At 39.6% G+C, this 12,358-nt stretch overlaps 1 protein-coding gene across 11 annotated transcripts in view; it reads left to right on the top strand.

Annotated features, from left to right (window-relative positions):
- Positions 1–12,358, top strand: part of piezo2b (piezo-type mechanosensitive ion channel component 2b) — a gene marked incomplete at its 3' end in the record, with an annotated part of 92,996 nt that overhangs the window by 65,748 nt on the left and 14,890 nt on the right. For 4 of the 11 annotated variants that reach the window (XM_080861970.1, XM_080861972.1, XM_080861969.1 and 1 more), the window contains 11 exons: positions 1,964–2,085; positions 2,310–2,378; positions 3,538–3,644; positions 5,828–5,926; positions 6,691–6,811; positions 6,895–6,975; positions 7,588–7,754; positions 7,881–8,074; positions 8,442–8,615; positions 10,697–11,359; positions 11,946–12,204. In XM_080861970.1, the coding sequence (XP_080718096.1) occupies positions 1,964–2,085; positions 2,310–2,378; positions 3,538–3,644; positions 5,828–5,926; positions 6,691–6,811; positions 6,895–6,975; positions 7,588–7,754; positions 7,881–8,074; positions 8,442–8,615; positions 10,697–11,359; positions 11,946–12,204 (2,056 nt within the window). The remainder of the gene's footprint in view (positions 1–1,963; positions 2,086–2,309; positions 2,379–3,537; positions 3,645–5,827; positions 5,927–6,690; positions 6,812–6,894; positions 6,976–7,587; positions 7,755–7,880; positions 8,075–8,441; positions 8,616–10,696; positions 11,360–11,945; positions 12,205–12,358) is intronic. The other 7 variants (XM_080861974.1, XM_080861966.1, XM_080861973.1 and 4 more) reach the window with 5 other exon arrangements.

Genomic DNA, 12,358 nt, shown 5'->3' with positions numbered 1-12,358 from the left:
TGAAATTTAATTTTCTTTTAATTTTCTTTAAATTAAATCAGAATTTCTACCCAGTAGTTGCTATAATTAGCTGCTTTTCTTTCCTCTTATCTGAAATCTATCCTTACATTCCTTGAAAAAAAATTTAATTTTACTACTTCCTGCCTTGCTTCATCGTGGCACTTGGGTGCAAATATATACCCACTGGTCATTTTACTAGATACACCTGTTCGTTAACTCAACAGTAACTGAATTACTCCACATTATAATTAAGGTATGCAGAAGAACATCTCAGAATGCATAACAGGTCAAATCTTGAAGCGACTTGGTTACAGAAGGCCAAATGTGGTGCCACTTTGGGAAGCTAAGAACAGGAAACTGAGGTTATAATTTGCCCAGGCTCACCAAAATTGGATAACAGAAGGTTGGAGAAACATCTTCACTTCTGCTGTGATGAATTGTCTCAGGGGCCTCTATGCACAGCTTGCACCTGGGGTCTTCTCTGGTGTGATAGATCCCATTCTCTAATGAACTTGTACCTAGAGCTTGTTCCTGTGTTTCCATGATTTGTGCCTTTATGCTGTCTTTCTGTCGGGCTTTTTCCAGCCATTGGTGGGATTTTTCTATATCAGTTACTTCTTCTATCTGTTGGTGGTACATGCGTTTTCTGGTTTCTGCTGACTGACGTATTCACCAAGCACATGATGAGTTGTGGCCATCTCCCTGAAGTACTCATGGATCTGTGTTGTTTCATCCTGGATAGTAGTTCTGACACTCACTAGTCTTCAGCCGTCTTCCTTCCACTTAGCGTCCAGTCTCAGGATGCTGGTCTTTGGGTGAAACCCTCTATGCATGGTAAGGAGCTTCCTTGACTTGATGTCAGTAGCTTCTATCTCCTCCTTTGACTAGCTTATTAACCCAGCAGGGTATCTGACAACCGGCAGGCCGTAGGTGTTGATTGCCCGGATCTTGCTCTTCCCATTCAGCTGACTCCTCGGGACTTGCCTTACTCTGTGCAGGTATTAAGTGGTTGCAGTTTTTCTTGTGAGCGCTTCTTGGTTCCCATTTGCCTGTGGGATTCCAAGGTACTTGTAGCTGTCTTTGATGCCTTCAATCAGAATCAGAATCTTACTTTGTGGTAGTACAATCCCCTGAGTTCTAGCTCCCTTCCCTCTCTTTGTTACTTGTTAACCATCTGGCTCAGCAGGTTCAGGCCTATGAACCCCCTCAGAAGCTCAGATTCCATTGGACTTCCACATACAGATGGACAAACTGGTGATAGCTAACCAACCGGACATAGATGAAGAAGGTTGCAGTGATATATGTAGCTACACCAAATGATAGCAACATCAGAAAGAAGGAACACAAAAAGCTTGAGAAATATCAAGAGCTGAGAGAGGAGGCAGAGTAGATGTGGAAGGTGAGGGTGTCAGTCGGAGCACTCAGGGTAATGATGAAAAGCGTGTCTTGCAGTGCAACATAGCGACTCAAATATGTGTGTTTAATTCGTTTTATATGAGAATTAAGTTTAGTTGAGTGACTTTAGCGGCACCAGGTCTTTTATTGTTTTTGCCGACAATACATAAATGCAAAATATCACTAAACACTGAGTTAAACTAAAACACAGTTATGTCTGTTTCATGATTTTGAGCGTCTTTTATTAGGCCCCCTCTAATTTATCTCACACCAAGGTAAACATGATGCAGAAAAACTTGACTCAAAGTGTCTCCTGGCTCAGTTTCATCATTGTTTCCCAGAAACCTGCTCTACTTCATCAAGCCAATGTATTTCCACCACTCATAGTAACTCAGGGGTTACTCACAAGCTCTGATGATGTCCACTCGCCCTCTCTAATGAGCACTCCATTGTTACGTAACGTACAGTAATTTCCACATGAAGCCCGGAGGTGTTTATGGTCAGTCTGTTACGCTGTTCCTCTGTGTCGATTCTTTGTGTCTCGTCACCTTCTCTTTGATCTAATCAGGATGGAGCGCATTAAGTTGAGGCAGCAAAAGTTTAAGCGGGGCAAGGAGAAGATGCTGAGCCTGGCTCAACATTCTGGAGATGGACAGACGATAGTCCCGCCCGAAGAGGATGATGATGATGGTATGACAAAGCCTGCTGGGTGTAGAAATACTATGAGTTTTGGTATTACTCAAGGAGGGTGGGCGTTCATGATCGTTTATAAGAAGAACAGAATGTCTATAATAGTGTCATTTCTATTAGCATTGGAACTAAATAAAAAGCTTCACATACTAGATTTGTGTCTTGAAGTTTACAGAACTGAATTTCTTATTAAATGTTGCACTGATGTATTTGTGAAATTTTAGGAGCACAGCCAACGAAAGCCAAGACCAAAAAAAAGCAGTGGTGGAGGCCGTGGGTTGACCATGCTTCCAGTAGGTTGACCCCCCCAAAACCTCTTTTTTCTCTTCCTCCACTCTGATTGGCCCTTGTGTCCTTGACCAGAATGCTGAGGATTCCCATACTGCCCATGGGCTCTAAAGGCAACATCATATAGTATCTGCCTTCTCCCTCCGGACTTTAATCTTTTTCTGTCTCTATTTAAGGATCCCCGTTACCTGTAGCTCTTGCGTAACTTTACAAAGCAAGTGTGGCGAGACTCTTAGGTTTATAAAAGCGTAACAGTCTCAGCAAGAGTGCAGCACAGGGTTGCCTTAAATAGAAGCAATGAAGAAAGGGAAAATGACTAACGTCTGGAGGTTTTATACTTGACGTTGTTTAAAACATAAACTTCATCGCTGGTCTCACCTAAAGAGCCTACAGTAGAGAATCACTCCATTGCAAAAATATTTTCAAGCAAAGAAATGAAGCTGACAAGCCTTCATTCTCAGTACTGGAATAAAGGCTGAAGGTTTAGTTCATTCTTTGCCTGCAGACATGATCACCAAACAGGCATTACCTAGGAGAAAATAGAACAGCAATCAGACCAGTGATTAAATATGTAAAATTATGGCTTTTACAGTCGGTTTGTGGTAAATAAAAAAAAAAAAATGCCAGCATTTCCCTGAGTCAATACAGCGGTTGCCTGTTTGTTTTGAACTCATGTCTCATATCATACTCCACCCCCACATGACATTTTCAAATTATTTCTCCATTTTATCTCTTTGTCATTTGATGTTTCATCTCCATTTCCCAGCATCCTCCCCTCATCTCCTGCCCACTGCGGTTCTGTTCAAGGACATAAGTCAGCCTTGTCTATCCCATTGCTTCTAACACTTAACTACTGTAGACTGGAGTCACTCCAGGGCGACTGAAATATGAGAATAACAGACATTCCTCATTGTGTTTTCTGCTCATACTTTCGTTAATTTTACTAACGTGTGGTTTCATCCTCTTAAAAGTGCGTCTATATCATAACGAGCCATAGATATATGCAAATGTTTGATAGAGAAATATGTAGAGTTTAATGTGGTTGTGTTTCTTCCTTACAGCAAGAGAACCTTCTGTTGCTTTTTTTTTAATGTCATAAAAGCAATAAATGACTTCAGCCTGTGTTTGAGTGAATGTAACAGTGCTTTGCGCTCTGCCCCTCAGTGGTTAGAAGTGGAGACTACTACTTGTTTGAAACTGACAGTGAAGAAGAAGCAGAGGAGGAAGAAGAGAAAAAAGATGACGATCCACCAAAGAAGTCAGCATTTCAGGTGGTTATATTTTGGCTTCAGAGTGGGAAATGCTGTGATTCTCCCAAAGAGATTTTAAGGAGAAGAACATGGTTATGGATGTCCTTTTTCACAAAATAGTTTTTAATTGGCTTCTCTAAGCTATTACTTTTCTTTACAACTATAGTAAACTATATGTAAAAGGTGGACGTTGCCTTGGATCGTAAAAGCAAAGCGAATGCAGGTTGCATTGTTTCAAATGGCCAGTAGGGGGCAGCTCCTCGCATTGTAAAAACAAATCTGATTATACAGAAGTCTATGGGAAAATTACCCTATTTCTCCCATGATTTATAGACACAGTAACACTTTCCTAAAGAGTTTATGATGTCAGTCACTATTTTCAAAGTCTTGCTGAATACAATGTGATGCTCTTTTTAAAAATTTATAAATTAGATGATAAACCAGCATATACTTTCTGATTGACAACTTGTTACTCCATGAGTTTGCAGGTTCCTCGGTTTCTCAAGCACATCCACCCATCACTTCTGATGTTTGCTTTTTAAAAAAACAGAATAGCAACAGCCAAAATAGTGAATGATGTCATATTGGCTCATTTACTATGTTTAAAGCAGAAGTGGAGAAGCAAATGAAGTTTAAAACACAAAGGTGTCATTCTGGAAAGAGGAAATACAGCAGTATTTGTAGTACTGCGTACCTCTGTGTATGAGTGAGCAATGTTTTTTTTCTGTCCTCACATCCACAGGTAGACATAACACTTCATAACATTTCATTTGTGTATACAATGTAACACAATGGAAGACTACTTCATCATGTTGTAACCACAACTATAGCCTGTTTTTCTGGCCTCTTTCTCAACTCATGTCTGTAACCCTCCCACTATCACAAACACACCAACTGATGAATGAAAATTAAGTATATAAAGTATAAGTATATATAATATAATAAGTATATATAAAGATATCACCTAGAAAGAGTTTTACACTTACAGTACTGTTCATTCCTGTTTTCCTGGGTTAAATGTAGAAGTTGGGATGTATGATACTGTGCAAAAGTCTTAAGCCACCCTTTATTTCTTTATATTTTGTTTCCAAGCAGCCAGAGCTGTCATTTTTAAAGTGGATTTGAACAATAAGTGCCCAGGCTTTCTGAAGGTTTCCCAAAGGTTTTCTTCGGACATTGACTTCTTTTTCGCTCATTTTCAGTCCAGTCTGTCTACCTGACTATTTTTATTAGAGGAATGCTTTTTCATTTGTTAAACCACTTAACACTGGCCTATGAGTCATCCAACCATTAAAAGGCTCCTAACTTAAGGGGTGAACAAGTATAGAACCAGTGTCTATACATTTTTGTACAGAAGAAAAACACCATCTACTGTAGATGAACAGTATCTTAAAGTCATGTCCTTGAGAAACAGGGCACTGGTGTACAAGGTACATCAAATTAACAAACACAAGAACTGGAATAAAAATTTTAAATTTTTGGTTCAAATTCTCATCAGGTCAAGAAGAGATGAGTGCAGTCATCTGTAAAACACGGTGTAGTTTCTGTTACGGTTTGGGACTGCATGTCAGCTAGCAATGGAAAGCATCTTATTGAGAGCAGCTTCATTTAACAGCTTGACAATGATCCCAAACCTTTACTGCCAATGCAGTAAAAGTGTACCTGGATAGAAAAACCACACAGTGAGACACTGACAGTGATGGATTGGTCTCCCCAGAGCCTGCACATCAACATCATTGAAGCAGTATGGGATCATCTTGATAGAGAACAGACCAAAAGACCACCAACATACAAAGTAGAGCTTTGAATGTCCTTCAAAAAGCCTGGAGAACTATTCCTGAAGACTGCTCAGGCTGTGTTTAAGAATAATGGTGATAATACCAAATATTGACTGTCAAGCTCATTAAATTTTAAACTCTGTATCTTAATTTACATACTGTACACTTTCCATGCATGTTTGCACATGTTTAAATAAATAACTGGACCTATAGCCCATTTTCTTAGAAAAATATAAAGAAGAGTTTTGCGCAGTACAATATGTGATTTGTGATACAGTAGGCACTAACCTTTCAATAAACACCTATAATTTTGCTTTGAAGTCCTCCTCTTGTTTACTGCCTCCTAACATAATTAACCTCTGTTGTTTCTAACAGTATGAAATTGTTTTCTACTAACCCTCTCCCCACTCTGTTTCCTCTCTTCAGAGAGCTATTGGGAAGTTTGTCTCCGCTCTTCTGGCTTTACCCAAATCTGTCATTAAGCTGCCTAAAACTGTGCTGCAGTATGTAGTGAAGGCAGGCAAGGTATTCACCCTCATCTAACACAGCTGGCTCTCTCTGTGAACATCTGCCAGTTCAAATAACAACTAACACCACAGACAACTGCCTTTCCAGCTCGTGTTTGGTGAACATGCTGTAAATTAATAGATGTGTTTATTCATCCAGTTCCAAAACACTAAACTTACATAGATCACCAAATTCGACTTGGAATGAGAATGTTTTTGTACCATGTATTGTTACTGTCTGACTGATTGGTGTTTGCATGTGTGTCATGGCCATTTTATGTGGCCCGCTGCTCTGACGATCTATCACATATGTAACGTACAACATAATTCAAATTTGATCTGTGGTCCCTATTCCTGGTAAAGATTTTTTTTGGGGTGTAAAATAGATATTATAGGTTGTTACACAAGTTTTAGAAATCAAAGTCAGAGTTAAAAAACTGTTTTGAAAATTATCTCCCTCGCTTTTCTTTCCTTTTTTGTAAAGATTTGGTGTAAAGTAAGGTGATGGTGGTCTTGCGTTAAAGAAATCTCAAGCATATTTTGTTTAAAAGGCAAATAAAAGATGTAATTGGTATTTTAATCATATGAACGTTCACTATGATGAATTGCTGATTTTATTTCTAGGCTAGTTTTAAGAAATACTAAAATAGAGCAGCATAACATTTACATGACTTTTAATGATTAGATATAAACTTTGTAATATTTTTTTTTTCTGTTGTGGCTTTGGCATAATTCCCCTCAGTGACGTTCATTAAAACTTAACTGCTACCCTCCTTTCTCCAGTATATGTATCAAACCTGGATCACAGACCCCAAAGCTGCTCTCAGGGCGCGAGGCAAAGCGAAGCGCAAATTTTGGAAGAGATACACGAAAGGAGTTAGACACAGAAAAAGCAAGAAAGATGGTAAGTCAGCTCTAGAAAGGAAATTTTTTCCTGACTTGAAACAGACTTTAAATTTATACTAAATTGTCTGTACTGTACATCAGCAGGTCGCGTGACCATCGACCTTGGCGAGCTGTCTGATGGGCAAGAAAAAGACGATGAGAACAAGAAATCTGGTGGCCCAGGTTGGTTTTATGACACTCAGTTTTACAAATTACAGCTCTCCAATTTACACTGACCAAATTCTCCATCATGAGAAAAACTGGTATACATATTAAAATGTATTTTTGAGTGGGAATCTTTATGCTATCATTATTTTCAGTGATTAAATCAGATTAATATTTATTAGATTGCTGGTTCATGAACCTGCTGTTTCAGCAAATAAAACAACCAGAAATAATGTCATACTTTTTGGGCTTGATACTGTAATTGATTAACGTGTATGTGTTTAGAAAACGGTGCAACTTTTGTAAATCCCCTGTAAAACCAAACAGATTTATGGGTGCAATAACCTTAGTTCAATAAGGAGCGATAATTAGTAGGAATTAAATGTGATATATTAATATAAAAAATCAATCTAGCTATTTGGCGATTAGACTCCCATGGACAATCACAGCAAATCAGGATCCCAACGGTTATAGGAACTAAGGCAGGAATTACTGAAATCATTATTTCAAGGAATTTTACTGGCATTCGGACATACAACACTGTCAATTATTTAATGAAAAGGTTTATTTAAGTATGAGTTTTTAATTCGACCACGTTTAATGCATTTTCTGTTGTGTGCTCTTCCTCAGATAACATCATCAAACGAGTGTTCAACATCATCAAGGTCACTTGGATGCTCTTCCAGACGACGGTGGAAAGCTTCACTAAATGGATGAATGAAATGTGCAGAGAGTACATTGACATCTCCACTGTGCTGCGTTTAGAGCGCTGCATGCTGACTCGAGAGGTCAAGAAGGTATGCAGCTCTCTGCAGTGACCTTAAACATGTAGAAGTAGGGTTAGTTTAAATGTGCTTTCACTGAATCATTTATAAAATCACTCAGTGGAATACGTATGATCAGATCTCTTCTCCTCCCACCAGGGTAACGTGCCATCCAGAGAGAGCATCCATGTTTATTACCACAAGGCCATGAGGCTTAACATGTCCAGACAGGCAAGCATGGATGTGCTGAGCGAGGACGACTCAGTCTCGGGCTCCATCGGGGTCCGCAGAAGGCGAGGAGGTTACCGGATGGAGAGCCAGGAGTCCACGGCCTCCAGAGAGAGCATGTCCAGGTAGATTAGCAGTGCAATGTGAAGACTAAACGAGATGCCATCATGAACGGTTTCAGGTTGTCTTTATGTGCAGTATTGTGCAAATGTGAATGTAAAAACCTGTATACGTTTACTGCTTCAATGCATTAAAAACAAACAAGAAAAAAACTTCCTACTTATCATAGTTTTCTATCAGCACATTATCATCACACTGAGCCATTTCACCAAAATGCTTTACTGTATCTTTGTGTTAATCATCACATGATCTATGATCTTTACAGATGCTTTTTATTTGCAGAATATCATCTCTTTTGTTTAACATAACATAGATTTCATGTCATCCTTCTTACCACTGATCATCCCATTTGTCACTCTCACAACCTATCAGTGGCTGCACTGACGCCACCACACTGTTTTCTCGTCAATCCACCTTGGAAGACTTGGATGCAATGCCAGAGTGCATTCCCAAAACCAGTGAGCGTGCCAGGCCCAAACTTAAAAGATCACCTAGGCTGGATATGTCCAGCTCATCAGTGGACAGCGGCAGCAGCTTCATATCCAGGTGCTGGGCCTTTGCATGTACACACAGAAAATATCATTGCATCTCTTCTGTCTTTTTTGTGTTTTCATCAGTCTTGCATTGATTATTAACGTCTGCTGAATCACTGCATGATTTCTATTTCAAACTTTTTTACTTTTGTATTTCATTCTGTCACAAATCCATTTTTAACCTTAAACACAAGTTGTTGTTCAGTAATAGTATTGTTACAAGAAGGGGTTTTGTAAATTGTGACCTGCTTCTTTTAAACAACTGCCTCTTTCTTTTTTTGGGTTGGACCGAACAGTAGTTTTACTTTGACAGGGAGAGTTCCTTTCTAATGGTTTGCTGTTCCAACTGTCCCAAATGATGTCTGCTTGATTTCTTTCATGGTCACAAGATGAACTTTAACAGCATATTTGTTAAAGTGCATCTTAGCCTTCTGCGCTAACCAGCTATTATTCTTCTGTTATGGTTATCGTTATACTGAAAAGGCAGAAGGACCATTATTTGGAATTGTGATTGTCCAGAGGCTCTGCCAGTCATGCAACACTGAGATGATCAATCCAGAATGTGATACATACAGCAGTGTGAAATAGTGTTTGACCCCTTCCTGATTTCCTATTTTTTTCACTCCATAGTCTTCATTTTTGTTTTCTAAAGCCATTCAGAGTTGGACTTGCTGGTGCGTTGTGGATCGTTGTCCTGCTGCAGAACCAATGTGTGTTTCAGCTTGAGGTCAGGAACTGATGGCTGGACATTCTCCTATAGGATGTTTTGCTAGACAACAGAATTCCTGGTTCCATTTATCACAGCAAATCTTCCTGGTCCTGAGTCAACAAAACAGCCCCAGACCATCACACTACCACCACCATATTTTATTCTTGGTATGAGGTTCCTTTTGTGAAATGCTGTTTTACTTTTACGCCAGATGTAACACGACTAAAATCTTGAGAGTTCAGCCTTTGTTTGCCGGTCCCCAGAGTATTTTCCCCAAAGTCTTGAGGATCATCCAGATGTTTCTTGGCAAATGTAAGACAGACCTTTGTTTTCTTTTTGGTCAGCACTGGTTTTCCCCTTGAACTCTCCCATGGATGACTTTTCCCCCCAGTCTCTTTCTTATTGTTGAATCATGATCTCTGACCTTAACTGAGACATGTGAAGCCTGTGGTTCTTTAATGTTGTTCTGGGGTCTTTTGTTACCTCCTGGATGAGTCATCAGTGTACTCTTGGAGTAGTTTTGGCTGGCCCGTCACTCCTGGGAAGCTTCACCATTGTTCCAAGTTTTCTCCATTTGTATATAATGGCTCTCATTGTGGTTCAATGGAGTCCCAAAACCTTGGAAATGGTTTTGTAAGCTTTTCCAGATGAAAGATGTCAGTGTCTTTGTTTCTCAGGTGTTTCATTAGATCGTGACATGATGTGTTGCTTTTTGAGAACTTTTTGCCTGCTTCTCAGACAGATTCTATTTAAGTGATTTCTTGATTCAACAGGTCTGCCAGGCGTGAGTGTGTTTAGTCAAACTGAACTCAATTTTCCAAAAAATGTGGTTAATCACCGTTAATTCATGATTTAACAAAAGGGGCAATTACTTTTTCACACAGGACCAGGTAGGCTTGGATAACTTTTCTCCCTTAATCAATAAAAACATTATTTAAAAACTGCATTTTGTATTTACTCGGGTTTGATGGTCTGAAACATGTAAATGTGACAAATATGCAAGACACTAGGAAATCAGGATGGGGGCAAACACTTTTTTTGAAGCACTGTAAAAAAACAACTCCTGTTGTGTTAACCCATAATTTGTGAATAACTTGCCAATAAGTTAAAACAGGCTAAACAGGTGGATTAAAGTAATATATTTTTTAATGCAGAAATTTGCCCTTAAACATTTTTAGGTCCTGTCAGTGCTTACAAGTAAAACTCCATAATACGGGTTAATGTAGTCTAAAAATGTATTAGTGTGTCTACACGCTTGCTTTCTGCTTGATGCCAGTTTTTTATTTATTCCAGATATAGTGAGAACCCAAATCAATATTTAGAAAGTACAAATAAATTGATACATCTGACACAATCCCTGTTTTGTTTTGTCTTCTCGTTCACAGTGAGCCAACCCAGTGTGTCATAATTTACTCTAGACAGGGAACTACTGATACCATAGAAGAAGTGGAGGATGAGCACGATCAAGTGGAAGACAAGCAGCAAGTTCCCTGGGAATCTCAACAGTTTGATGAGATTGGGGAGGCTGAGGGTGTGGCATTGAGTGATGGAGAGCCCAGGGAGAAAGAAAAAAAAGAAGAGGAAGAAGAGGTGGTCGAGGAAGGGCAGAAGGGATTAGAGGGTGAAGAAGGACTACAGGAACAGCAGGACCAGGAGAGAGAGGAGGCTCCCTGGGAGTCTTTTGGTCCAGATGAGGGCCCCTCCTTAAGAGTGGAAGAGTTACACGCTTCTCCTTCTGCCCAGGAGAAAGAGTTCATCACTGAGAGTGAAGATGGTGCAGGACAGCAGGACCTCATGCCTACGGAGGGTCAAACAGAGCTGCTCTACACTCCAGATACAGATACCTCTAAAACATCTGATGCGGATGTGCCTCCCAGCTACAGCAAGGCAGTCAGCTTTGACCGCTTGGAAGTTAGTGACGATGAGAGTGACACAGATAGGAAGAGGTGCATGGTCATGACCTCAGACAGCCGCTCAGACAGCAGGTCGGACATCATGTTGCCCTCTATGACTACTGAACTGACGGCCAGTGAACTGTTGCTCAACAAGTAAGTTAAAAAAAATATATTGATTAAAGTTTTAGACCTTAAAGCAGGGATGTCAAACTCATTTTACATGCTGAGCCACACATAGAGCTCACTATGATCTTAAGTAGGGCAGAGCAGTGAAATCATGTGATAAATGTGTAAAATGTCTGCAAAAGTTATGGGAATTCATTAAGCAGAGTGTCCTGTAATTATAAGATATGAAGGTTTTGTTCATTTACCGTGGAAAAACAGGAACTTTCCTGTTATTTAATTGTTTTTCTGTTAATTACTTTGGTCTATTATGAACGGCAGCCCTTATAAATAGAAAAAGCTGTAAAACCTATGATATTACAGTTAAGAGTTCAAATCTATTCACTCCTTGACATTTTCTAAAGCTGTCTAATGGGCCCGATTCAATTCCTTGCTGTGACAATATTGGCCCCCAGGCCTTATGTTTGATACCCCCGACTTAAAGCCTTCTGAGAGTAAACTATCTGTCTCTAGAGTCATTCAGTTGTGATATAATTTCTGTCTTTAAAAAAAAAAATCAAACATAAATAGTTTTTCACTGTTACGACCTCCATTAATGCCTCCTCTGTCTGTCCAGGATGTTTTATGACGAGGAGCTGGAGCAGTCAGATAAATTCTACCAAAACCAGCCTCTGTTCCTCCAGCTTTGCTACGCCCTCTACAACATGCTGGTGGCTCACTCAGAGTTGGTGTGCTACTTGGTCATCATCATAAACCACTTGGTGTCAGCATCTTGTGTTACGCTGGTCCTTCCCATTACCATCTTTCTCTGGGCAATGTTGTCTGTTCCACGGCCCAGCAAGCGCTACTGGATGACTGTCATCATCTATACTGAGGTGCAGACAAACATGATGATGATGTTGCAAAATAAATAACTAAGATTTTCAAGAAATTGTTAAGTAACTGTGTGTTTCTATCATTAATTTTCAAATTTCAGATGTCTTTTTTGGGGGGAAATGAAGTAGATAAAGGATCTAAACATAAAGGAAA

Source organism: Rhamphochromis sp. 'chilingali' (assembly GCF_963969265.1).
Source record: "Rhamphochromis sp. 'chilingali' genome assembly, chromosome: 16".
Lineage (NCBI taxonomy): Eukaryota > Metazoa > Chordata > Actinopteri > Cichliformes > Cichlidae > Rhamphochromis > Rhamphochromis sp. 'chilingali'.
The sequence above is the reverse complement of the archived record's forward strand: the minus strand, read 5'-3'. Positions and strand labels throughout refer to the sequence as shown.